Source organism: Pipistrellus kuhlii, unplaced genomic scaffold (genome assembly GCF_014108245.1).
Source record: "Pipistrellus kuhlii isolate mPipKuh1 unplaced genomic scaffold, mPipKuh1.p scaffold_m20_p_15, whole genome shotgun sequence".
NCBI lineage: Eukaryota > Metazoa > Chordata > Mammalia > Chiroptera > Vespertilionidae > Pipistrellus > Pipistrellus kuhlii.
This window is the reverse complement of record NW_023425460.1, coordinates 17,890,409-17,916,714: the sequence shown is the minus strand read 5'-3', so window position 1 is coordinate 17,916,714 and position 26,306 is coordinate 17,890,409. Positions and strand designations below refer to the sequence as shown.

General features: G+C 39.3%; 1 protein-coding gene and 1 long non-coding RNA gene across 26 annotated transcripts in view; one reads left to right on the top strand and one right to left on the bottom strand.

The window, feature by feature from the left end:
• The window catches only part of ANK3 (ankyrin 3), a 560,461-nt gene that overhangs the window by 21,844 nt on the left and 512,311 nt on the right, over positions 1-26,306 (bottom strand). For 8 of the 25 annotated variants that reach the window (XM_045581837.1, XM_045581838.1, XM_045581839.1 and 5 more), the window contains 12 exons: positions 26,099-26,306; positions 24,534-24,630; positions 23,509-23,737; positions 22,739-22,864; positions 21,896-22,018; positions 21,432-21,458; positions 20,339-20,420; positions 13,952-16,546; positions 8,057-8,131; positions 4,594-4,725; positions 3,571-3,714; positions 334-1,009 (listed from right to left, as the gene is read on the bottom strand). In XM_045581837.1, the coding sequence (XP_045437793.1) occupies positions 334-1,009; positions 3,571-3,714; positions 4,594-4,725; positions 8,057-8,131; positions 13,952-16,546; positions 20,339-20,420; positions 21,432-21,458; positions 21,896-22,018; positions 22,739-22,864; positions 23,509-23,737; positions 24,534-24,630; positions 26,099-26,306 (4,514 nt within the window). Of the gene's footprint in view, positions 1-333; positions 1,010-3,570; positions 3,715-4,593; positions 4,726-8,056; positions 8,132-8,758; positions 16,547-20,338; positions 20,421-21,431; positions 21,459-21,895; positions 22,019-22,738; positions 22,865-23,508; positions 23,738-24,533; positions 24,631-26,098 lie in introns of all 25 variants that reach the window. The other 17 variants (XM_045581831.1, XM_045581832.1, XM_045581833.1 and 14 more) reach the window with 7 other exon arrangements.
• LOC123652373 lies at positions 956-26,179 on the top strand. The gene is made up of 5 exons (XR_006741675.1): positions 956-1,095; positions 1,890-2,049; positions 8,843-8,907; positions 23,591-23,779; positions 26,048-26,179. It is a non-coding gene; the product is annotated as an uncharacterized LOC123652373 (long non-coding RNA).

Genomic DNA, 26,306 nt, shown 5'->3' with positions numbered 1-26,306 from the left:
ATTACATTATTTTGAATGAGCATTAATTACTGGCTCTGTGAAAAGAGTAATACACGTAGTAAACTAGAAAAGAGTAGTCTTCTATAATAAAGTACAATGTACATCGTTTTTTGGCATATATTTAAAACTTTTTCGCACTACCTTTAGGCTGTCTACAGTTTTAAGAATCATATTTGAGTTTAATGCAATTTTCCCTCTCCTACCTTTAAAGCATGTATTATCCCCATACTGGAATGGTCATGTAGAAATACAGTAATTCTCAAAAAGCACATATTTAAAACAAACTACTAACATGCAACCTGTTTCATTTTCCTTTTTCTGAAACAGCCATACCTGTCATCCAGTCGATCTAGTAACCCACCAGTTATTCTTCGAGCTTGAGCCGGGGACTCTAGGTTTCCACTGGTCTCATTCTGCCAACCTGTAATTGAAGACATTTCCAGTTCTGCTTGCTGAACACGCTTAAGAATAGCCTGTACTTTTTCTTCTGTCATCTCCTCAGACTCTACTCCTTCTTCAAGTTGAATGTCCTCAAATAGAGATTTGAGTTTTTCTTCTGTCATCTCCTCATCAGGACCAGATTTTCCTTTCTCTTGCTGCTCAGAGCTGACTCTTACTTTTCTAGTGTGTTGCAGTGGCTCTGCTGGTTTAACATCTTTTGGGGCCCCAGCCATACTTCCAAGGTATCCAGGATACTCACTCAGATATACATTCTCCAACTGGCTCTCATCTACATCGACTGCTTCGGGCATTTCTGTTATGGGCATTGAGTCTTCAAGTCTGCTGTCTTCTAAGGAAGTGTCTTCTGCAGTTACAACTGGAGGTCCATCTGCTGAATGCTCTACGTTTCCCCGGGAAGGCACTAGCCCGTCACTCAGTCTACTGGGGGTTCTAAAGGGAGATTCTAAGCTAGAGGTATCACTAAAATAATCATCTTGCTGGAAAGGGGTGGGTGGTGTGTAGTGCAACCCTGTGGGAGTTTCCAGTTCCACTTGAAGGGAAGGATAACCTATGGAAGACAGTACATTTGGACTGACTGGAATGAATTACGAGCACATCAAACAAAAACACATGGAATGACTTAAATTATATCAGGTATGAAAATGTAGTATGAAGAATTACAGAATGATAAATTTATTGGTTTAGTTCAATTAAATGCAATACAATGAAATAAAAGGCTAGTGCAAACTATAATAAGATAGGCTATTAAGATATAGATTGTTGCTACCAATTTTGGTAATTATAATAACTTAAATACACAGATTAATTTAATTCAATATAAAGTTATTTGCCACTATATAAGATATACTTATTCCATGGCCAAATTTATTATTCAACTTTTAGCATATAAAATCCATATTTTGGTGGACTAAATACAAGCAAGCCACAAAATTTTTTTTTTATAATTATAACTTATTTTAAGAACAGTGCATATGAGCGATTGTACCCAAGTTTAATTTTTACTTATTTCACATGAAATTTACAGCAAAGAAAAATGATTTTAGTATTTGGAAAGAAATGATAATTAGATTTTGGAAAAAAATTCTAAAGCCATGTTAAGAAAAGGATTTAAAAAGCAGATAAAGTAGAAAAGACTATGTAAATCTTTAAGTATCAAAATGTGTCAGAGATGAAAGGACTATGGTGTATATGGACATTTTGGTAAACTTGGTGAGATGGGTCCACTCAGAACCATGAATCAAAGAGAAAAAGGAAATGGTATAACAGAGACAGGAGGAAAACCATCTGCAAAGAGGTCAGAATATTCACGACAGGGCTATGAAACACGGAGGCTTATTAACCAAACTACATAGAGGGGACGGAGGGAGCAGGTCTCATGTTTTAAACTGTGCTGCATGGGCTAAGGGATTATTTTTCTCTTTGAGCAGAGAGAAAAGTCAACAATGGTCTGGTCATGGTGAGGAAAGGAAGTTTTACAGAATTTCAACGAAGAGGAGAGACAGGAAAAAAAAAAAAAAAATGCAACCCAGCACATTTTCTGAATTATTAGTCTACAAAACTAAAGCCTCATTTTTCCATCAGTCCAAGGTAAATACCAACTTAACTTTTATTGTGAATTCAGATCACTATAAGTAGGTGAATATTTTCCTATAATGGTCACCTGTAGACCAGAATCTTGTTGAAAAGCTAGCTAAGATTAGCTGAGTTTTAGAATCTGTACAAGTGATATTTAATACACATATTCCTAAAATTTATCTGAGAATTCTTAAAACAAGGAATAGAAAATATTGAGATGTAGCAAAAGCCCTTGTGAATTTATTTAATATTCTGATTTTAAAATTTAAAATTAAATGCAGTTTTTAATTCCATTGTTACCTGGTGATCTTGTATATCAGAGTTACACATCGAAGAATAAATAATAAAAGATTCTATAAACTATAATTTGGCAATAATTCATCATTTGATATAAAATAATATGTCTTCAGTGCAAAAACAGCTTGGTTACAAATACATGGTTTCGCATATAAGATAAGGCTTTAAAGGGAACTTTTCCCCAGGATACTCTGGTGTTTATAAACTTAAACCACTCTGACACTATTACCCATCATTCTTATGTTACGTGGATAACAAGGTATGCTTTAAATCTTCTGTTGACTTTGAGAAATTTTGTCACATAATATGCAGAATTAGAAGTTATTGATTCTTGTTAGTCAGACTTTTCCAGTTTAAAACTAGAAAAAGACGCATCATATTTTCCAAATCATAGAATAGTAGAAAATATCACTAGTCCTCCTTCCTGCATCTACACCCTTATCAACATTTGACTCAAAATTCATTATAGAAGTAAATGCAATTTGTGAAGGAAGATGAGCATCTTGAAAAACAGAAGATATTTGTTATGCTTTCTTAATACTTTGATGAAAAAAAGCTCAAATTTACATAATGAAGGAAAAATTACAATATCTATAAATGGAGCCAATGTAAAAGACGAATTATGTTCTTAGAGACATCTAGGCTCATTGAATTACATAGTTTATAAAAGGCAGCATAATTTCTATCACGTAGGGTTTGTCCCCCCAACAAATACATAAACATGAAGATAAAACAATGCGAAATAACAAATACTTTTTTGAGTGACACATTTAAATACTGGGTCCCAAAACAGTTTTTCAGCATTTTACTTAACAATTTGTATACTATATGCTTAAGCTGGAGGCAACACTTTACTTACTTGGTAAAATAGCTCGCAATTTGGTTTTATCTATATAAAATAAACTAATTCACTAGTTTTTTAAGGTGAATGTGAAAATGACAAAAACTGTGTAGTCTCTAGATATTAAAACTTTCTCCCATTTGGTCACATAAAATATTTGAAATTGAATTCTTTCAGATAACATATGCTTTTATATCTCATTGTTCATGTTTTACATAACAGATATTTATCATTTGGTCTATCAGAGTATATATTTGCAGACTTTGGCAGAAAAAAATTCCTGTGAAAATGAGAAATTAAGTCAAACAAATCATCAGTTAACTGACTTCCCTGTTTTACTGCATTTTTAAATTTTATCAAATGATTAAGTAAATATGAACACTGGATTCAATTACCATCAACAGGGTCATGGAAAACATTGTTCTCATCTGCAAAACTTCTGGTGCCTGAAATATTTCCATAATCAAATATTGGTCCTTCTAGCAGAGTCACTATATCTATTCGGTTAATTTTTGTCAAGACCGAAGTTAAGGCATCAGCTGAAAAAGGAAGGGGGGAAAAAAGGTTGAAAATCCAAGGAAATTATTCCTTTCAGTCATCACAACATCCACACAAAGACATCACTTTTGCAACCCTGCTGGCATTTTAGCTCTTCTTATTGCAGCTCTGAAAACCAGGAGGCCCAGCAAACTGGCCATTCAAGGTAAGATCTGTAAGGGTCTTAAGAATACCCTATAAAGCTGTGCTTGAAGACAGCAACATTCATTCCATTGTAAGATGCAGAGCCAATGAGCCCCAAAATAGCGACATTCCTTTTAGTTATAAAGGGATCTCATAAAATTTTAAACATGTTCCTCTCCTTTCAGATTGTCAAAATAGGTCACTCTCATTTTTGATACTTAGCAATTTAATGACTTACTAAAATCAGGCTGACCCTACAATAACTAATTCCACGTTGTTGTGGGTTGGCAATTGTCATAGTATAGCACCCCCCTATGCCATCCACAACAAAACAAAACCCAACAATATTAGAGAATTCTCTGCCACCACAGATCAAACTGAATACAATGATTTGATCCCCTCATTTGATCCTATTTTTCTCTGCCTCCCTGCACATCCATCTCTGACCATAGCAGTAACTTCATAGTGTTTGCCTACCACCCCATGATTTAACAGTTAAAATTATATTTTCACTTTGAATGGTCACAGACAGAACTAGACAAAAATGCCAAAAATAAATAAATAAAATAAAATTCCCTACTATTTGCTTTCTGAAAGATTCCTAAAGATAGTTAGAATATTTGTACTAAATTAAACAAATATATGCACTAAATTAAACAAATATATTAACAGTAGGTTTATAGAAAATATTGGATATATGCAGTTATGAAAGTTAAAGTAATATAATTTCAGCATACTTGTAGCATTTTTTCCATCTCTGGTAACCCATTTTTTCAATAACATGAAGCTTTGAGAAATTAAAGAATTTGGATTTTCCACACGTATTTGATTGATTTCATCCACTGAAAAATTCAGTTCCCTTGCCAGTTCTGTAGAAAAGAAAAAGAGTTATTGAGATTTTGTATTCTACTTTTATCACATGTATTTCATTTTTTAAAAAGAAAAAAAAATTTACAGTAAAAGCCAAGTACAGCCTTGGGCAATAATCATGATATACTTGATTTCACAGGAAAGTAGTGATCCTACATAGGCTGTGATTGAACTCTTACTTAGTTGCAATTAGATTATATAGTTTATTGATCTGCACAAACATTTGCTGGATTCTTTTAATTCAGCCAAATTATTCTTTCAGTTTGAGCAAACTTCATACAAGATAGGTAGGGATATACAGTTCATAAGTATATGGCACAAGAGATGCTGGTGTTTTCCCTAGGCATTCTTCATGAAGTGCATCTTTTACTCCCTTAATATTCTACTCTATGTCATCAAGTTGCATGAACTTCAGGCAAGATCACTGTCTATGATATGCTGCCACATGTACAAAAAATAAAAGGAGGTAACTTTCTATGCATCTAGATGTATACACTCAATCTTGTTTATGCAGAGAGTGTCTTTGGAAAGATATGTATGAGTAGTAGCTGCTTTAGTAGAGGGAAATGAAGTCAAAGTTGAGAAGACTTGTAGTACCTTAAATAATTATAAAAAGTAAGGAATGGTAAACATATCCTTCCATGGAAAATATTCTATCCTGCTTAAGAAATTTTTTTATTTTGGCTATTTTTGATTTAATTAAAAGTATATGTATTTTTATATTCAGTATTATTTTGTGTTAGTTTCAGGTATTCAGCGTGGTGGTTAGACTATCATATTTCCAGCAATTTGTCAAAAAGTATATTTGGAGGCTCAAAAAAAGTCCATATTCTTTGAGCATGTGATTTTACTTCTAGAGATCGATCTTGACAATACTTAGGGTTGTACATAATAATTTAATTACATGAATGTTCACTGAAGGCTTGTACTACTGAAAAATTGAAAACAATGCAAGTGTTGAACAAAAGAGTTAATTAATGTAATGCAGGGGCTTGCAAACTATTTTGATCAGAGCCTACAATAATACAATTAGAAATATATTGTATATCATGCTGTTGCTATAAATGAAACTGATCTTTATGGAGCAAAACTAACCTTAATATGTCTAATACACAGATGTCTTCTTTACCATCCTATTCCATTTAAAAACATAACCAAAGCATGAATTGATTCTATGTGACCCACAGTTAGAACAACATCATTGTATAAAGTATCTCTATTGGTTGTTATTGTTTAGCCGTTAAAATCAAGATCAGAGAATATTTAATTTTGTAGAAACTATGTAATTGCAAATAAAAAAGCAGTAAGTTGCATGGTTAATAACATTTAAAAGAGCGTTTTATAAAAAAAAAAATCAAAGTTCATTAAAATTACTTAACAATGATTCTGATGGACAGATTTAAATTTTGTTTTTATAGATGCTTTTCCTAATAAGCTTTATTATCATATAGGAATTCAAATTTAAAAAGTTAAATTTGTTTTTAAGTTTTTCATATGTGTTTTTTTTTTAAATTCTTCATCTGTGTTTTAATACAATTTACTGCCCAACAAGCTCTCATAACTGAGCTATATAATTTGTCTAGACTCGATGGAAGCAAAGACAAACTGTCACTAAGAATTTTAGCGTTTTATGGCTTTATGTCTGTCTATTCTTACATCATATTTTCTCCAAAAATTTACTCTGACAGAGAACTGGATTTGCTTATGGGAAAGAATTTAATAGTTATTGGTATACAGTACTGCAAAATTAACATTGGTTCCAATTTATTTTCAGATTACAGTTTCCTATGGTAAAATAGAAATACTATCTTTAATTTTATGTTAGCAAATGTTTACATACAATGGATTGCTATTAACTCTCAACTTGCAAGGGTTGTATTAACTCTCAACTGGCACGGGATTACTCAGACTGTCACCAGCCTCCTGGGTATTAGCTGTATATCTGAGAGCAAAAACTGGGTGGAAAGAGAGAGGAGGGTTCAATATGTAGGAGGGGGAGGGATTTATGGCAGTCAAATGAAAATTATTTATATGATCTACTTTCATACTCTCCCTTTTAACAGCATAGATAATTATTTCCCTGAGTCTAGATGTATGTCATTGGTGGTATGACAATAATTGACACTTTAAATTCACAGCCATAAAACATAATGGTTTAAACAAATACACTCAACCTACAGAACATTCCTTTTCTGCATAAATAGTTTCATTCATTTCACTATTTTTAAAAATTTTAATTGAAAATTTAAATTTACTATCATTCTTTTGCTTTCTTGCTTATGTAATTATTGAAAATTATCCTTGTTTTCCATATCAAAGTGATATTTTTTTTTTAAATATTTGAGCGTAAAATGAAGTCAATTTACAACTATCAGCCAAATAAACAGATAATATGTGTATATCATAAAAATTGTGAAGATGACTCAGGAATGATTAAAAACTTTTTAAACCTAGGCATGGATTAATTTATCTGTTGCCCAAGAGAGCTGCTCTAAGGGCATAAACCAGGGGTGGGGAACCTTTCTCTGCCAAGGGCCATTTGGGTATTTAGAATATCATTCTCAAGCTATACAAAATTGTCAATTTAAAAATTAGCCAGCTGTATTTGGTCAAACATTTAATTACTGCACCCCTAATGCCTTGGCAGGGCCAGACCAAATGATTTCGCAGGCCTTATACAGCCCACGGGCTGGAGGTTTCCCACCCCTGGCATGTTTGAAATTTTTAAATTACTTAAAAGTCCTAGGCCTTAGCACATTTTTTTTTTATTCCACAAAATAAATTTCCTCCTAAATAAAAGGTTATAGTACCAGAAATGGCATTGCGAGGTAGTGCTTACATTCAAGGTGAAATTTTAAGATTTAAATTTTTATCCTTCAGTGACTATGCACAAGAAAAGCCTTGAAAAACATAGTATACAGTACTATCAGTAATTATTTCTGGGTAGGTCAAATTATAACATTTTTTATTCATTGCTTGGTTATTTTTTATTTATTTATTTACTTTTAATAATCAACTGCTTGTGAATAAGAAAGAATTTTAAGAAACTATCTGTTGCCGAAACTGGTTTGGCTCAATGGATAGAGCGTCTGCTTGGGGACTGAAGGGTCCCGGGTTTGATTCCGGTCAAGGGCATGTACCTTGGTTGCAGGCACATCCCCAGTAGGGGGTGTGCAAGAGGCAGCTGATCGATGACTCTCTCATCGATGTTTCTAGCGCTCTCTCTCTCTCTCTCTCTCTCTCTCTCTCTCCCTTCTTCTCTATACAAAATCAATAAAATATATTTAAAAAAACAAAAACTATCTGTTTCATTCAGGTTTATACACTTACCTGTCCAACTAAGTCCCAGGTGATCGGCTACTATTGCCATCCTGATATCTGTCCGTTCACATGGACTCTGTGGACCTACGATTTACAATTTCTTAATTAAAATAATCATCAAGAAAAACGGGATACTGGAAAATTGCTTTGAGCAGTATACTCAGATTTTACAGAGAGACTAAAGCTAACACTGTACACTTAAATGTGTCCTAATCACCTACATGAACACCTCTTTTCACAGGACTCACTTGATTTTCACCTGCATCAGGCCAAATGTCAGACTACATGGATGCTCAATGTAATGGGATTGAACATGCTGACAGGCTAGCTACTTTACAACAGTTACAGAAGTGTTGTGTTGGTGAAAACACCATGATGGGGTTTCAACATCTGTGCTTTCACTTTGACAGAATCATATCCATAAGCACATTAAAAGGAAGAAAAGCTGCTCATCGTGAATGACACCAATATCTTCAGCATGCTTCCCTAAACTGTCTACGGTGTGGTTTGGTTAAAAGGAAGAGAGGAGTGTAGAGACAGCACACACAGATGACAATGACAGAATGAGAAACTACGGTTAAGTCACTCCACAGGCAATCACGACAGTTCATGCACTAGGGTTCTACGGGTTGGAAAGTGTTTACAAACTAGGCTCGTTCTCCAGGATGTGAGCAAAGAGCGCTCGAGAAACCTGACTGCCTTCATTCTCACCAGTCCTCCTACTGCTCCTTTTCTCACTGCCGGCCTTTTCACTCTTTGATTTTAAAGGCGCTGCCTCTGTTTTCTTATCTCTAGCGGACTTCGTGGTAACTGAAGGCTGGCCACCCCGGGAACTCTCGGACAACGACGTGTTTCTGGAGGTACTGTCTTCCTCATCCGACACCTCGGACTGCATCTTTTTTTCTTCTTCAGAGAGGCGGTCCACAAGCTTTAGGGTCTCACCACTAATGCCCTTAAAATATTCAATGGAATGTTTACAGACTTCCTTAAGCTGACTCTTCCTGACGTGAACTGTGGTGGTGGCACTGGAGGTGGTGACACAGGTGGGTCTTACCTTTACTGGCAACTTGGATGGAAGCTGTTTGGCCTTGTCTTTCTCTGGCTGCCCTTGCTTTTGTGGGGGGCATGCTTTTCTACCTGGAGCTGGGTTACCCCTGTGTGTGTTTTTTACTGGAATTCTGGACTTTACGTCTAGACAGGAAGAAGAGGTACGGGTTTTGGTTTTCTCAGGTGGACTAACCTGCTTCGTTCTACTCACTTTCATGTTTGGCATATGATTTGGTGGGAAGGTATCTTTGCATGAAGTGGCCTTTATGGGAAGTTTGGATTTTTGTCTAACCCCTATCCGTGCCTGTGTCTTTTGCTGCTCTCCAAGCACTTTCTGCTTCTCTCTCACACAGTGTCCCTGGAGCACCCCTGCCTTTTTTCCTGACGAGCTTTTCACTGGGTTAGCTTTCTCTGTGGCACGAGTGGGTGCGGCGTGTTCTGTCAGAGCTACGTTACTTGTAATGTGATCTGTCTGGATAGTGGAGGAATCCAAATTGTTGTTGTTATTAAAGTTATCTTTTTGAAAATCGTGTTTTTCCTGGGGCCTACCACCCATGTGGCTATCGGCTGAATTGGAAACCACTGTGACAGCTTCATTGTCTAATCCCTGACCACTGGTCATCACAGCTTCTATCTTATCTGCGACTTCTCCAGGGCCTTCTTTCTTCATGGTCATGGTGGACGCAGAAATCCCCATTTTTATAGGCGTGCGCAACTTGGGGTCAACTTTCAAGGTGTTAGTGGCTGCTGCTGACTTCTCCAGGGAGGCACTACTGGGTGTGCCTTCCTGACACTCTCCGCTGGCAGGGATGCTGGGTTTAGGTTCGACCGCAGGTGCCTCTACATTTCTCTCTAGATTGGTTTCTACAGTGGTGTCCCCTGACTGTGGCTGTGGTGGGGCAGTGACCATACTTTTATCCCCTTCCCCCTGGTCCCCTGACTTCCCTTCAGAAGTATGCTCACCAATCTGGAAAAATTGGAGCCTCTCTTCAACAAAATCCCTCTTGCTCATGTCAATTGCACCACTGCGAGTCATCTCAAACATTTTTCCTTCATGAAATGGGAAGGGGTTAGGCTCACTAGTTGGGGTACTTTCATCGGTTGGCGTTCTGGCTGGCGTTGTATCGGGGGTTGTGGCTGGAGAGTGGTCTTCCGCAGCCAGACCAAATGGCCTAGTTTCATCTTCCCGGGATTTACTGTCAAAAACTTCATCATCCCCTCGGCTATTAGACCAAGGGTCAAAATCTAGACCTTTGGTAGCTACTGTTTTAAAAGGAGTGGCGAATTCTTCATCTACTTTGTAACTGAAATAAGTATCAGGAAACACTGATCTGTCAGGATGTCTGCCTTCCAGGGTGAAAAACTGGGCCCCCGACTTCTGATCAGTCTTATCAGGAGTCTTTTCGGACGAAGAACTTTTCGAAGATGGCTTATCTTCCTCTGGTCCCACCCTTCCCTCTTCCTCGATGACTTCAAGTTTGCTTTGGCTAAAGGAGCGGTCGGCTGGCTTCAGAATGCCCTCCGTGTTCCAGATGTCTTTCTTAATTTCCATGGCCTGGCTTGGGAGCTTGGAATCACTCTCCGTCAAGCCGTCATCTTCATCTTGCAGGTCGTAGCCATCGAGAGAGTCAATCTCTGTGGCATCTGTGTCGTGCGAAAACTCGGCCGTGGTAGCAATGGAGCACTCGGTGATGGACTGGTCATTGTTCCCATTCTGGGCAGTTTCATTCTGAGGCGATTCAAGGCCAAACTCGTGATCTTTCCCAGACCCATTCGTTTCCAATTCCTTCTGGTTGGAAGCCTTTTCAGCAGAAGCCTTGGGTTTTGCCGTTTCCTTTTGATCACCATCTGCTTCCTTTAATTTGAAGGTGTATTTTTTAACTGGGACCGGTTGGTAAAGCGACTCGTCATCGCTCGAATCACTGACGTCTGCCCCAGGAGGAACCGGAGAGGGGGGCTGCACTCGGATGACGGGCTCAGCCAGCTGGCACTTGTCATGCTCATCTTGCAGACTGACTTCGGTCATGCCAGCCTCTCTTTCAGGCAGATAGAGATCCCCCTCCGACTCAATCTGGTCGGCATCCAGCGGCGGCGGCGGAGGGAACTCAATATAGGCAACTCTGTTGGTTTTGGGTCTTTGGTTAGAGTCCTTGCTCACACTGCTAGGCATTTCGCGTGCGCCTATGACCTCCTCCACCGTAGTCTGCTTTAGGGAGGACGACTTGCCCTGCTCCTCCTCCTCCGACTCCTCAGAAACCTCGGGAATTGGGCTGGGTTTACCTGGTATGTAAGCTATCAGTGAGTCTGGCGTCTTAGACGTAAATTCATAACTCACTTCCTCTGAACTGGGTGTTTCTGGTGTTAAAGGGCTTTTCCCAGAGCTGTCTAGGAAGGACACTTGCTCTAGAGTATCATCTTCTGGGCTACCTTGGGGAGAAGGAGGCTGCTTTTGCTGTCTAGTTGTATAAAAGGTCCCCCTGGTCTCTTGGACTGTCTTACACTCCTGGCTGATGATTTTTTTTACACTTCCTTGTTGAATCTCCTTTTCATATTGCTTCCCCACCTGCACAAAACTGACATACACAGGTAGAGTTTTTATCTCTTTCCCTCCCTCGGACGGGGCTAGCGGTGCAGCTTTTTCCAATCCGTCAATGGGACTGTGGTCGAACACTTCGCTAGAGGGAGACTCTTTTCCTGGGCTAAAGTCTAACGAATCAGGAGATTTGGTGGGGGAGCTTTCCGTCTCATCGAGAGAGGGGCATAGGCCTACGTAGCTCTGATGTTTGGAAACTTTGCTGATTTCTGAATAGGTAACTTTCTCTTCTTCTAGAGAGTTAAAGTGCTGTGTCTCCACTGTCTCTCTGTGACTCGACTGGGGTGACTTTTGTGGTAGATCGTGCTTTGGAGATGGCGACTGCTCACGAAAACCAACGGGAACGTTAGAGGATGGCGTTCTCCGCTCATCGGCCATCCTGACCGGGATGTGCGACACCGCCGGGCTCTCGCTTCTCCTCGGAGGTTGGTGGAGAGCCCCGCCAGGACGGTCCCCTTCTTTCACGACATATTCCCTGTATAAGACCTTTTTGGAGGGAGATTTTACAGTCATTTCCTTCACTTCTGAGAGAGAGCCATTGGTTAACAATTTGTGTTCTCTCTCAGTCACAGACACAAAATCACTCCTGCGATCAACCATTTTACTCTCGGGGTGACCCGTGTGATTCTCCCTTCCATCGTGAACAAGCACATGCGAAAGCTTTTCTTTCTGCAGCTTATTGTTAGCGGCTCCAGAACTTTCCCACGTTCTAAAGACCTTTTTGTCCCAGGGTCCCTTCGTTGCCAAATCTGAGGTCATGTGACATGCCAAGTCTTTGGCCTGTGGCTCAGAAAGAGAGTCAGGCACCGCTGCACTTGACATTTCAGTCCTCTGTTTTTTCACATTATCATCAGAGCCAGAATCATTGACAACCATGTCACTGCTTTGCTTGGGCTCATCTTTAGCTTTTAATATCATAAGATCTTTCTGGGCAGGTACTCTTTCGTCTGAGAGGTCTATGGCCTTCTGCTGTTTCTCTCTAGCAAAAAGCTGGTAGACAGGTAGCTTGCTCTCCTGCATTTTTTTAACTGGGATTCTGGAATGGCCATCTGGCCTCTTGTCCTCTTGAGTGGCATCCTTACTTTTGGCCTGTGCGCCTTGTTCAAATTTTAATCTAATGGAGCTCAGTTTAGATTGTTTGAGCTGAAACCCAGACTGGGGCCCTTCTGGTGCTTTGCCCTGTGGCACGCCTCCTGGGGCTTCCTCCGCGGACTTGCTGTCCTCAGTCTGTTGGGACAGAACCTTCTTCTCCGGGCTGCTGGGCAGACTGGACGCTTTCCTCTCACTGGCTCTGGGGAGGCCTTGCCCATCATGGGCATGATGCCTCGCCTTAACCCACTCATCGTTGGATGCCAACAGTTCTGTCAGCAGTACTTTCTCGGGGCTGCTACTGGTAGAGCTTTGAGAAGAGTATTCTTTGCCATTTCTGGGGCGTGCCTTTTTCTCTGGGGACTGCAGTTCATCATTGAGCTTTTCGGTTTTGTCACGAAAAAACTGTGACACTTCAGTCAGTTTTTCTTCAGCTTCCTTCACAGTCCTGTCCACCCTATCTTCATACATCAACTTCTCTCTCCCTCTGTCTAATCTGTCCTCAGTAAAGCGCATCCACATGGCGTGTTTTGGACTACTACCATCGCCAGAATAGTGCAACACTGTTACTTTATCAAAATGCTCATCTTTAGACACTTTACCTACACCATTTTCAGACACATCTTTATAGATTTTGGAGAGAATTTCTTTTTTGGGGGCAGTGACTACTTTTTCTCTGGACCGCTTATCAGACCCCTGTAACTCTGAGCTAGAGGGTCCTGCATGGTCTGTCACCGATTCCTCAGTATCGGAATGAGACACATCTAGCTTTTCTGACAGGAGCATTTTCTCAGCAAACCTGTAAGACTCCCCTCTTAGTTCTGACAACTCATCGTCATGGTATTCTATGGAGTGTTGACTCAAAAGCTTCAATGTTTTATAAGAGTCATCAGATATGAGTTGAGCAGAACTAGGGCGGCTATCCTCTTCTTGGGACACAGGAGTGTTTACTCTGGAAGACTCCAGATAAGAAGGCAAGGACTCTTCGGCAGTGAGTTCTTCCTCTTCTTGCTGACCCTGCTCCTCTGAACCGGGAAAAGCATCGTGTTTCTCTGGCAGAAAATCTTTTAGGTTAACATCTCCCCGGGATAAGTCTTTCTGATACACATACATTTCCTTTTCGGGATGCTTTTTGGTTTCTCTAATAATGACTTCAGTGGGCTCAGCTTGGTTACCTTTTTCGATGTGGACTTCTATTATACGCTCCAGTTTGGGTTTCATTTGGCTGTCCTTCTCTGCGTGCTGGGCTGGGGTGTCAGCAGCAGACTTGTGGACGTCTGGGGCCACTGCCGACTTATGCTCAAACAGACCTGCCAGTTCTTTGGAGGGGTCCCGGCCGGACTGAAAGGCCTTCATGATGTCATGGACCGACATGGTCTCTTCGATTCTTTCAGAGGCGCCTTCACTGCCAGGCGGGGAGTGATACACCGTCCTGGTGGTGGTGGTGATGTGCGTCTCTTCTTTGACACGCATGCCTTTGCTCAGAGCTCTGCTGTGGTCGTCTTCGTCACTACTACTGGCTTTCATTTGAAAGGCTTTCACTTTCTCTTTAATACTGGACGTGCTGGGCTTGGGTTCTAATTCCATAAACGTGGGGGACGGTTTGGGGGACGCAGGCTCCTCGGGCTGGGCCTGGGCAGCCTCTCCGGCGGAGGGCTCGTAGCTCCTGATAACGTGAACCACTTCGGTTCTCGTCTCTGTGATGACGGGAGGAATGGGGACTTCGTGGAACAGCGGCTTGGGGCCCGTGCTCTCGGCGCTCTGCGGGGCCGAAGGTGTCTTTTCACTTCTCGTTTCAAAGCCGCTGTCAGACAAGGGACTCTTGTCCTGGTCGTGCTGAGAAAAGTCATCGGGTGACTCTAAGATAGCGTCTGACCCAAAAAAGGAATCGGCCATCTTACACAACTCCTTCTCGGAGGTGGAAGGCCTCATGGAGGCAGGAGGCATTTTGAGTTTGTGTTCCTGCAGAGCGATGGCCGGTTTTAGAATTCTTTTCTGTCTCTCTTCGCCTTCTTTCTTAGCATCCTCAAACTTGTACTTTAGGTTGGCCAGGGAGCTGCTCCCAATGTCATTCGTCAGGTAGTCAATGACCTTGGTCAAGCTGTAATCCTTGTCGGACGCAGCCTTTGCTTTGACCTGCACTCGCTCTGGCAGGGTGGGGGAGCGGCTGGCGGCGGCCTGCTGCCTGGCTTCTCGGATTTCTTCCGAACTGAATTCTGTCCAGTCGTCTTCGGGAGAGTGTCCTTTGTCACTCTTTGGTGACTTGGGTGATTTGGGTGGGCCTTTATTATCGACACACACATCCTTTTTAAGGATTTCGCTAACTTTCACCAAGTCTTCCTTGACTTTCTCGACAATTTTGAAAGGCTCCTCGTCCTCCACCCTCCCCTCTTTGGGCGGTTCGGGCTGGAATGGCTTCTCCTCGGGCACATCTGTCTGTAGGATGGCCGTCATCCGCATGAGGTCCTCTTTCATCTCAGCCACGTCCTTTAATATCTCCTGGCTGGACGACAAAGAAGAAGATGGTGCAGACAACTTAAGGGCAGAGGGTGCGAGGAACAAGGATGACTTGACGGGGGATGCAGTTCGATTGAAATGGGGCTGGGGACGTGTCTCCGCGGTCAGTGTCTTAACGGGGGACAGCAGGGCTGCTGCCGACTTTGCAAGCGAGTTCGAGTCTGGGAGCTTCTTTAATGCTGGTTCTGGCAGCACATTGACCACAGAGTACACTGGCACGGTTATCACCGATGAAGTCACAGATGAGGTAGTTGCCGAGATTGACGACCCAAGGGATGAGTAGAGTGCACTTGCGGAAGGAGTTCGGAGCGACTGCAAAGCTGAAGGGGCCGAGGACATGTATGACCTGAGTGGGGAAAAGGGCATCGCCGTCGTAGAAAATACTCTCTCCACTGCGTCCGCGGAGGCATTGGCCGCAGCGCTCACAGAGTTTGTGGCGGTAGAGATTTTCTCCTGTAACGTGGCAGAGGCTTTGCATCCATTAATCAAAGTCGAAGATGAGGGGTACTTCAGAGGGGAGATGGATCCATTGACCAATGCTACCTCTGCGTGTCCAGGCACCTGCTTCACCGGCGACGAGAGAGAAGAGGCCATCGTAGCTTTCGCCGATGAAAGGATATCAACTGCCGATTTGGCCGGAGACACCACTGACTTTAACGGGGAAGATACGAGCGGCGCTGCCGAGGTGATGATCGACTTAAACGGCAGACTGGAGGAATACATGTTAATGTTTGACTTGGGGGAGGCAGGGGGTGTCATCGTAATGGATGACCTCTCCAAGAGGGACCCCGCTGTGGTCACGGGAGAGGCTCGAGGGGAAAACATAGGACTGGACGCCAGGCCTTTTAAAGGCGAGGCCTCCGTGACCGTGGGAGCTCTAACCAGGATGCCCGAAGACACTTGGACACTGTATGGAGACTGCGACACCACTGTTTTTATCGGTGAGGACATTGTCCGAAAGGATCTAATCGGAGATGCCACATCGCTAATGGATTTAACTGAAGAAGTAGTTGACGCGCCTAACGTGGATTTGATTGGAGAAGGAGTCGAAACGGACCACACAGATTTTAGCGGAGAAGCTGATGGCGTGTTAGAGGAAGAACTGGATAAGGAAGTGAAGCCTGACTTGGCTGGCCCGGGCACTGTGATCGGAGCTGTGGTCCAGGACTGGTATGGTCTTGTAGAAAAGAATGGCTTGTATGAGTAAGAAGTGGGGAGGGATCTTGTTGCTCCTGCACTCCGTTCAACTGTTTCTTAAATTTTAAAAATGAAATCAAACACAAAAATCAACAAAAATGGTTGAGAAACAGAGAGACCAGAGAAAAAAATTGGTCAGTAAACTTTGAATATTACAAAAGCAAGTACAATTGTTTGCATGATTTAGGATGGAAGAGGCAAAAAGGAACAATTAAGCAAAAGAGGGAAAAACTTTTCCACAGACATAACTAATCCAACGTAAAAAACACACAAGACACTAAATAAATAAAAAACAGAGCAATGTGAAATGAAAGACAGAAAAAGCATGTCGCAACCAAAAAGGCTAACAATGAAAATTAGAAAACACGAGGAAAGAATTAATGATGAAAAATAACCACAATGGAAAACTGTTCCCTTACTTCCTATTGACTTTCTTATGTGCTGGTTTTGAAATATCAGTAGCCATTCTGTTTTGCCTGTATTGGTTAATGTTTGTTTTGTGCAACCATAAAACTCTCATTTTAGTAATTTCTAATGTTTCCTCACCTTGAACCATATCAATGTGTGTAGCTATATGTTAAACATCTAAAAGTCTTTTTTAGAAAACCACTCAAGCCTATTTCATGCAGAATCCAAAATAACTTTTAAGTGACAGGCAACTGATGTGCAAACTGTGAAGCCACTGGATTTTAAATCTGCATCTTCCATGCACAATTCGGTTATGCTTCACACCCATAAAAAGCCAATAAGAGCAAGAAATTCTCTGAGTCAGAATTTTAAAAGAAAACAAAACAAACAAAAAAAAAAAAAGAAAAGGAATGTTTGCATTTATCTTTTCCATGCAGTATATTCCTTTTGGTGAGGAAAAAAAAGTGATATGAAATGATTTTAAAATGCATGTGTACACACACACACACACATAAAGGAAGGAAAAAAACTGAAAATATGATTCATGGTTACCATAAGCAAGCAAAGCAATAAAGCATTTTATCATGCACAATATATCATGGCAAACAAGCCAATGATGTAATACAATTTTTATGCCATAGTATGCACAATATATAAACTTTAAAAATACTTTCACAAGAGCATTGAGAAAGAAGAGTACACTTTTTCCATGAGATGTGAAGTCTTGGTACCTTTTGAGATTTTTGGAAAATATTTAATACTGGATAGTAAATAAAAATACATCTGCAACTATAAACATATCCATGTTTGGTGTTGTCATCATTATGGATAAAAGCACACATTTTATCTCATGTTTTTTCATAATCTATCATACTTTTAATTCTCAAAAGGTATCATGGGGGAAACCTAAAAAAGCACATTCATATTTTTAATACCCCATATTTAACTTATCTACAGTGGGATACAGTTTTTTTTTTTTTTTTTTTTTTTTTTTTTTTTTTGTATATAGATGTCAATGGCAAAGGTCCCAATTCTGGTGCCTTCCCGGAATATTCATGGCACTCATGGATACCCCAACACTGGAGCAGCTATGAGGCAGACCTACCACTAGCAAAGATGGATTTACTACCAGCATTCTGCTGGCAGTGGGACAAGAAACACACAAATGAGGTAAGCACACCCGCCAGGGGAGAGCAAACACACACTTAGTCGTCTCTACTACAAATCTAACAAACAAACCGAGCTGGTCACAGAGGTTTGGAATGCCTGCCAAGGGTAATGTGTATGTCAGAGTGACTGCACTGGTTCAGAACAAGAGTGAACTGCAAAGAGGAAATGAGAATCTGCTTCGTCTTTATGCTCCTCTTCAGGCTGTGCTCGTACCATTGCTACAATCCAGTCCTTGGATTAGCAGCCACTTCCACAAGGGTGAAGATTTTCATTCCTAGTGTACATTTAAATTCAAACATTCAGAACATATCCTTTTCTAGACTAGAGTATTATTCTAAGGAAAAGTGGAAGGTCTAAGGAAAAACTCACCCATTCATTACCCCTCCTAGCCATAATTCTCAATATTATATCACTTAACTCTGTTAGAAATACCATACTACAAATGAAAGGTTTGGGGATTCATTCAATTCAGTAAATTTTGGCTCAGTCCAATGCCATAGCTCAAGAGAATTTTTCTTTTAACTACCAAAAACTGGAAAAGCATCTCTCCTTTACTACTCAAGGCTGACTCATCAAGCAAAGAAGTCTTTTGAACAACCTCTATGGTTTCATACCTCGCACAAGCAGCCAACTTACTGTTCAGTTACATGTTGTGTTTTAATGACACACATTTTGTGGTTCCTTTTATAACAAAGGCAACTTCTGGATGTCAGGCAGTTAGAAAGGACAGGTAGTGAGAGGAAAATCTGCATTCACTTGGAGTTCTACCAATTCAGGGCCATGACTTTTCCTTAGTTTCCTTAGCTCCTTCTGACTCCTTTCAATTCAATTCTCTGTTTACTGCCATTCTGCTCTCTTTCATAAGAGAAAAATATCCTTGTTCTTCTATCAAAACTCAGAGATAACCTACATACACCTTAATTGACACTAACCAAAGAGTCGCAACACTTTCATAAGTTGGAAAAATTCAACTGCCTTAGCATATACCTGACCTTAAAACTCCTATTTCCCACAACCAATACCTTAGGGACCAGAATCAGATGTGAGCTGGTCTGCCCAGAGTATTTCTGTTCTAAAGTAGCTGGTCCATGGAGCTTAAGGATATGGCCCGAGAGTCCCAACCAGCTACACCCCTACCCCTTAGCTAGGGTAGGGGTTAGGTAAAACAGTATTCCAACAAAGACATCCCCCCCCCCCCCAGGAGATCGAGTTACTGAAAAAAATCATCTAGTTACATACACATACATCTTTCCTGCATTGTAGCACAATGGTAGTTAATTTCAGAGAAGTTGGGAAAAACTGAAGTTGGGAAAAACCAAAGTTGGGGCTCTCACTGACAAATTTTCAATCCTCCCTAAACTCAAGTCATGAGAGTAATAGGAAACAGCTAGAAATCATTCACTAATTTGGAAATAATTTTGTACAAATCTTTCTCTAGTGGCACCACTACATCAATCAAACACAGTGCAGTTCTCACACCCTTAGTTCCTATTGGTGGAGCAGTTATATTAAGGGCTGCAGTGATCAACAGAGGTGATAATCATGTGGATGAGAGGAGGGGAGGAGACGAGAGAGGAAGAAAATGAATATGACTGAATGAATCTATACCTCAATACTTTTAAACCAGTTAATGAAACAAAACCATCACGGAGAGATGAGTCTAACCAGCCTTTAGAACATATTTAATAAATGGCAGGGGAGGGAGAAAGACAGAGAAGGAGGGAAAAAGAAGTCAGTCAACACCTGCTACCTTAAGAAGGTAGGAAAATACCCCTCTTTCAAAGTGGGCAAAAAAAGAGGCAAGACTAAGACATACTGACCTATGTAGATAAAGAAAAATGAGATAACAACTAAAGTTACTTTCTCATATTTTTCTACCATCCCACATACATAAAAATAAACATTTTCTCTTTTGAGCATAGATTTAAAGCAGCATCGCTTCAACATAATCTCCCAGCACAGTTAACAATCAAAGTGAAACCATGGTTTTTTAAGATAGGTGATTTTAAGTAATAAAAGTGGTTAATGGCTTTTAAAAACCTGTTTTGAAGCTATGATCTAGGGGTGTTTGTGCCTCATATCTTCAACTATGTACAATATATTCCTTAGATTTCATGGTGTTACTCAGATTTTCATGGTAAGGTTTTCTTGCAGACAGTTTTTCTTTTGCCATTGGGTTTTCAAATGACCCCAGAATTCTGACTGTATAGAAAAAAATGTCTCTTCTTATAAAAACCTGCATAGATTAGTAAATGTGTTAGAAAACTCACTCATTCCAGGCTCAGTCAAGTAGCTGTAGCGCTTACGTAAAGCTAAAGATGCAAAGCTCTGTCGTTTATCTGCTTTCTCGGCCTGAAAAGGAAAAAAACAAAGACCGTGTCCAGCATTTTTGTGGCATTTCATAGTTTAGGAACATTTTGTAGGATGTTATGTTAATATCGTATTTATCCTTATTTTTTCATTGTATGGAATTTCCTTCATTAAAATGTGATTCCAAAACCCCACTTCAATGTCTCAAACAAATAGCCATCATTTAGCAAATATATGAGCACCAACACAGCAGACTACAGGGAACTACAGATAAAAGACGAGAGTTACAGAGACTTCTGATGCTGAACAGGAAATTTCCCCCAATTAATTTGGCCTCAAAACACATATATCACAATGTGAGTACATTCCAGGAAAAAAGGCACACAAAGGTTATTATTCTGATTACTGCTGTTGTTTCTGTGTGTTAATAGGCAAGTATAGATGAAAAAATTAAAAACAGGTTAATAATTTCATTTAGGATAACGTTATTGTGTCTTAAGGCTGCTGATTCTATTATTATGAAGGTGTAAGTTTTAAAAATCCAATATCATCTAACTTGGAGAAATATCAGGAGATAACTTATAAGAAAAAATTCATTCAAAGCTTAATTGAATAATTATATCTTTAAAAAATGGCCAAGATACACTTCTTTAAGTAGAATATAAAATATTTATCAATAGCCATTGAGCACATATTTTATATTATGTAAAACACAGGTTGATTTGTATAATAAAATTTCATATATTACCCACGATCTTAAAAGTTATAACACAGTTGATACTAGGTGAAAATGTATATTTTGATACATGCCAATTCAACTTTTTAAATTGTTATCAATATGATTTTACTGAATATCATGATTTTACTGAATATTCTTATGCATATGTGGATAAAGAATGAACTATTCTTTAAGAAAAATGTATACCCTTTACTCATTTAAGCTAAAAAAATATATAATATGTTTTCCATACTTTAGCCTGTTGCAATTTCTTTTATATAGATTCAATTCCTATTCTATCTCTGGTAGAGTAAAAGCAAAAATGTTCATATTACCTCATCATCTTGATCTGACTCTGTCTCCTTTTCGTTCCAAGATGCATTGCAGAGACAAGGAATATTATAATGGACAGCAGAAAAGAATATCAGGATATGAAAAGGACTAAGTAGGAGCACAAAATGCAAGCTGATTTAGAAGGCAAAGCAAATCAAAAGAAGCCAACAAAATGTATCAAGAACAGTACATCCATGGCAAATTAATGTGCAATGTCCTCTGAAATCATAAAAAAAACACCAACCTATAAACTACCAGCAGAAGCAGAGGCAATAAACAGGACTCCATGATACAAACCATAAGAATCTGACACCACAGTAACGAGACATAGTCTACACAGAGACCAATAGAACAAGAGTTTCAAGAGCTTTGATCATGTTACATAGCATTCCTTAATTGCACACCAATGGCCCACTTCTTCAAAACCAAGGAAAGAAAGTTAAAATAAACCGATACCAAAAGATACCTTTTTATGTGCTGGCAGAGTGATATTTAAGTTGCAGACAGCTGTCTGAGGCAGTCCTTTTGTTGTCTTTGGTTCTTTCAGAAAAGACAGACGACCACAGGGCTCTTGGCTGGTGTCTCTAATCTAGAAGAATTTAAGAATTTATGTAGCTGACGGTTACAGAAGTAGACTTTTCTAAGGAATCCTGTCTTTATAGGAGTCAAGCATGTTTGTTTTATGGAGACCTTCAAGAGGCAGGAAAATAGAGGGAAAAGAGGATGATAACAATTACATGGCCACTGAGGTGGTCACATTTAAACTCAGCGAGATTTAGGATGTCCCATTCCTAGTCTAAACACAGGACTTGTTGTGTCTGGGTTCCATGCATTTTCTTCCTGTCTCATAGTTTCTTTCTCTCAAATCCTCAGACTCAGCAACATGGATAACAGCAAATAATAATGACAGTAAAATCATTGTTCTATGTCCTTCTGCTCTCTGAGGAGAAAGACATACTTTTCCAAGAAGGTCCATGGGCTCCATCAGAAATGAAGGTGAAGCTTGAGTTCTGAATTTAACTTTCATCCATTATTTGATTACTGAGCAATAACCAGCTATGAGGCATTTTATTATATTAGAGGGTTTGATCTCACAAACATTTGCCTGAACAGAAATGACTATTAAGCTGTTGAAAAGGTAAGGACTTTTTAAACAAATTTTACAAAGTTTTCCTACCTGAAAAGTACACTCGGGTAGGACTGAGACAAAAATCTGACCTCGTTCCTATGACTTCAAATTTGGTGAGATATTTCAAACACAATACGTGTGACTAGGACAGTCACAGAGTCGCTGCTGATGAGAACTTACCTTGATGGAAAATGGCAGTCTATTTTCTTTGAAAGCATAAAAGTTAAAAACAAGTTGCTGTCCTCCTTTGGTCAGTGGAGCCAGATTTCCATAACAATCAACATAAATAGGTTTTCCTTCCAGAACCTTTTAGAGTAAAAGAAATACATAATTTAATATTAACTTTAATTAAAAGAATTTTGAGACTTTAAGTCACATTGACATTAACTGAATGACATGTTTCTATGTCACATTTGTCTCATTAGGAAATTACTTCTATAGTCCTATTTGCTACAGAAATAACTATTTTGGCTCACAATTTAATAACTGTGACTGGAAACCGCATTATGGATTTTATATAAGATAAATATCATATATTTCTATCCTAGCAACTTGAAACATGTTTGAGAAAGTACCTTACATCAATCACTTGTTCAGATAGATTTTGAAAAATTGTTTCTTTCTTTTTTTTTTTTTTTTAATCTTATCTGATGTCTGGGTTTGAAAAAGCAAAATCATGGTAATGTGTATAGACAGTAACCATGAAAATAAGATAATTTGAGTATCTACAGGAAAAAGGAAACTATGACTCAGATCCATTAGAATTATATTTTAAACACTAAGACAACCTCAACAACATTTAAAACAATTTGAGAATGAATCTATATTGTATTTTTACAACAAAAACTAAAATAACATACTTGACATTTATAGTGAGCACTATTATGGTCTCAAAATAAAACTTCGTATCTGGGGGAAATAATTGAATGAACTTGTTCTGAACAAGGTACCTCAATATCTTTGCTTCTTGCAACCTCCTCAAAATTCTCTTGCTGCTCTAAAGTTTTGTCCACTTTGTCATCTGTCATGCAGAAACACCGCAGGGAGGATTCTACAGGATCGTTCATTTTGGCAAAAACAACAAACTTGGCCATATATGGAACACATATTAATTCTCTGTACAGTTGCGTGGCTAACCCCACAGTTTCTAAAACTTGATGGCAGTCTGCAAGCCAAAATCTGATAAAAAACAAACAAAGCCCAAACAAAACAAAACAAAATGTAAGTATGGAAATGAAGTGACTTAAACGCCAAATCTTAAAAAATTCACCATTAAAAAAGTCAGAATATAAAGGGACCTAAATTAAAACATTGACTTGTTCATCTAAATTAGGGGTGTCGAACTCAATCAGAGAAGGGGCCAAAATCTAAAATCCAGCCTAAATCGCGGGCCGAATGGTTTACTGAACAGTCATAAACTGTCATTGTGATGGAAACGCAGCAGAGTGCAGTGATGACAGTGCGGTGCGGGCCACATTGCAAGGCCTGGCGGGACGGATTTGGCCCACGGGCCTTGTGTTTGACACATGTGATCTAAACAAACAGCAGGATGTTTGTTGCTCATCAAACAGAGAAAATGGTAAGATTCTCTTTCTCTCCCATAAAATTCTTGTTTCCCTCTAATACATACCCATACATGGGAAAACTTCCTTTCTACTCCTGTTTTCAGAATTTTTAATCTATAACTTTACAATTGGAAGGAGCATGAATTTTATGAGAGAAAGCTCCTATCAGTATTTACAAATTAAAGTTGCTAAGAAATTTTACTAGAAGAATCCAGCCTAGCACCTTATAGCTTCCTACAAAAACTGGGCTTATCACAGTGAATTTTACATTTCTAATTTAGATCCAACTTCACTATCAAAACTGTAAAAAATAACCATAACCATACTGGCATTGAGCACAACGATCTTTACTTTCCAAAAGCTAATAAAACTAATTCCTCTTTGCTTTTTGGAATCCTTTAGTTCCATACCTGGCTGAAACATTGGTTGTAAAAGAGACACAATCCTTTATAAATGTCAAAGGAGTAGTTCCTGTGATGTCTTCCCACTGAGCCGGTGAGGTGCCCCCTAAGAGAACAGCAGCAGATATGGCGACTTTATTAAGAGACATGCTTCTTGTAACATTTGCATCATTATCCTGTTCTTCCCGGTTTGCCAGAAGCTTGCAAAACATCAACACTGTCAATTAATGACATTTACTAAAGGTGGTTTTCCTCTTGACTCTCCTTTTATACATTTGCAGGCTTATTCTGACTTCCTTGTAAGATACTGTCCGATTTTTTTAAAAATTACTTTTCGGTTTGGGTATTAATGATTGGCTTGAAATTGGGGTAACCAATCTATAAATGGATTTTGCAAGTGTACTTTGTCTATCTGAAACAATACATCGTGGCACTTACAATCTATTTTAAAAAATATATATATTTTATTGATTTTGTACAGAGAGGAAGGGAGAGAGATAGAGAGTTAGAAACATCGATGAGAGAGTCATTGATCAGTTGCCTCTTGCACAACCCCTACTGGGGATATGCCCGCAACCAAGGTACATGCCCTTGACCGGAATCGAACCTGGGTCCCTTCAGTCCCCAAGCCGATGCTCTATACATTGAGCTAAACCGGTTTTGGCTCTATTTGTGTGTGTGTGTGTGTTTTTTTAATATTTAAAAGGGCAGTAACCATCAAGAAAGTTAAGAAACAACTTATTTGTACTAGCTGAATCATAATTTACCAGGGACAAAGGGTGAATCAGCCATCAACATTATTCTTAAAAACAAAACAAAAACAAAAGACCCAGTCTATCTTAATCTTGGGATTTTCAGTGAAAAATCACATTAGGTTGATCAAGTGAGGAATTGAGCTCTGGATTCTAGGTGCGCCTCATAAAACATGTACTCCCGAAGGCCTTCAATTTCCTATTGTCAAAAGGGTGTCACTAAGTCCACCACCTCTGTCTAGATCAGCGTTTTTCAACCGCTGTTCCACGGCATGTTGCCTGGTGTGCCGTAGGTGCAGACAAGACAAGAATTTTATAATTTTTCACTATTTTGTTTACTTAATATTTCATAATAAAGTAATTATAAAATACTTTCTTTGTGTTTATTTGATTCCTATTCAAGAGAATTACTTTATATATAGTCAATATAGGCACAGAGTTAAATTTTTTAACATTTTCTAATGGTGGTGTGCCTCGTGATTTTTTTCATGAAACAAGTGTGCCTTTGCCCAAAAAAGGTTGAAAAACACTGGTCTAGATCACCAAGAGATCACCAAGATGCCCCAGCAGATGCAATAATATCTCAATCACCTGAAGAGGGCGCTGTTATTAAATTTAATAGTAGGAAAATTGTTAATTTTTAAATGATATCATTTTAAAGAAATTATTAGAGGGATAACAGAAATGAGGTGATGGACAAGTAAAAAAATATTTTTTCTCCTTCTTATAATGTTGGCATGGGTATTTCAAAGACTTGACGTTTTCTTACAGAATCACTGCAAACTAGCATCAACAGCAAGTACAGCAACAACATGACCAAACCTGTGATGCTGCAGAGAAGGCGCAGATTGGGTGTGGCGTCCCCCTTGTACCCATTGGACACGCCTTCTCCTGAGGGCGGGGGCACCGGAATGGTCATTGTGATTGGTTTATGGAATTTCCTTCTTCTTGGTTCCACAGTGACAATTGGGCTAAATGTTGCTTTGTTTCCAAGGATCTTTTTCACAATTTCATCTGGAACTGGCTGAGC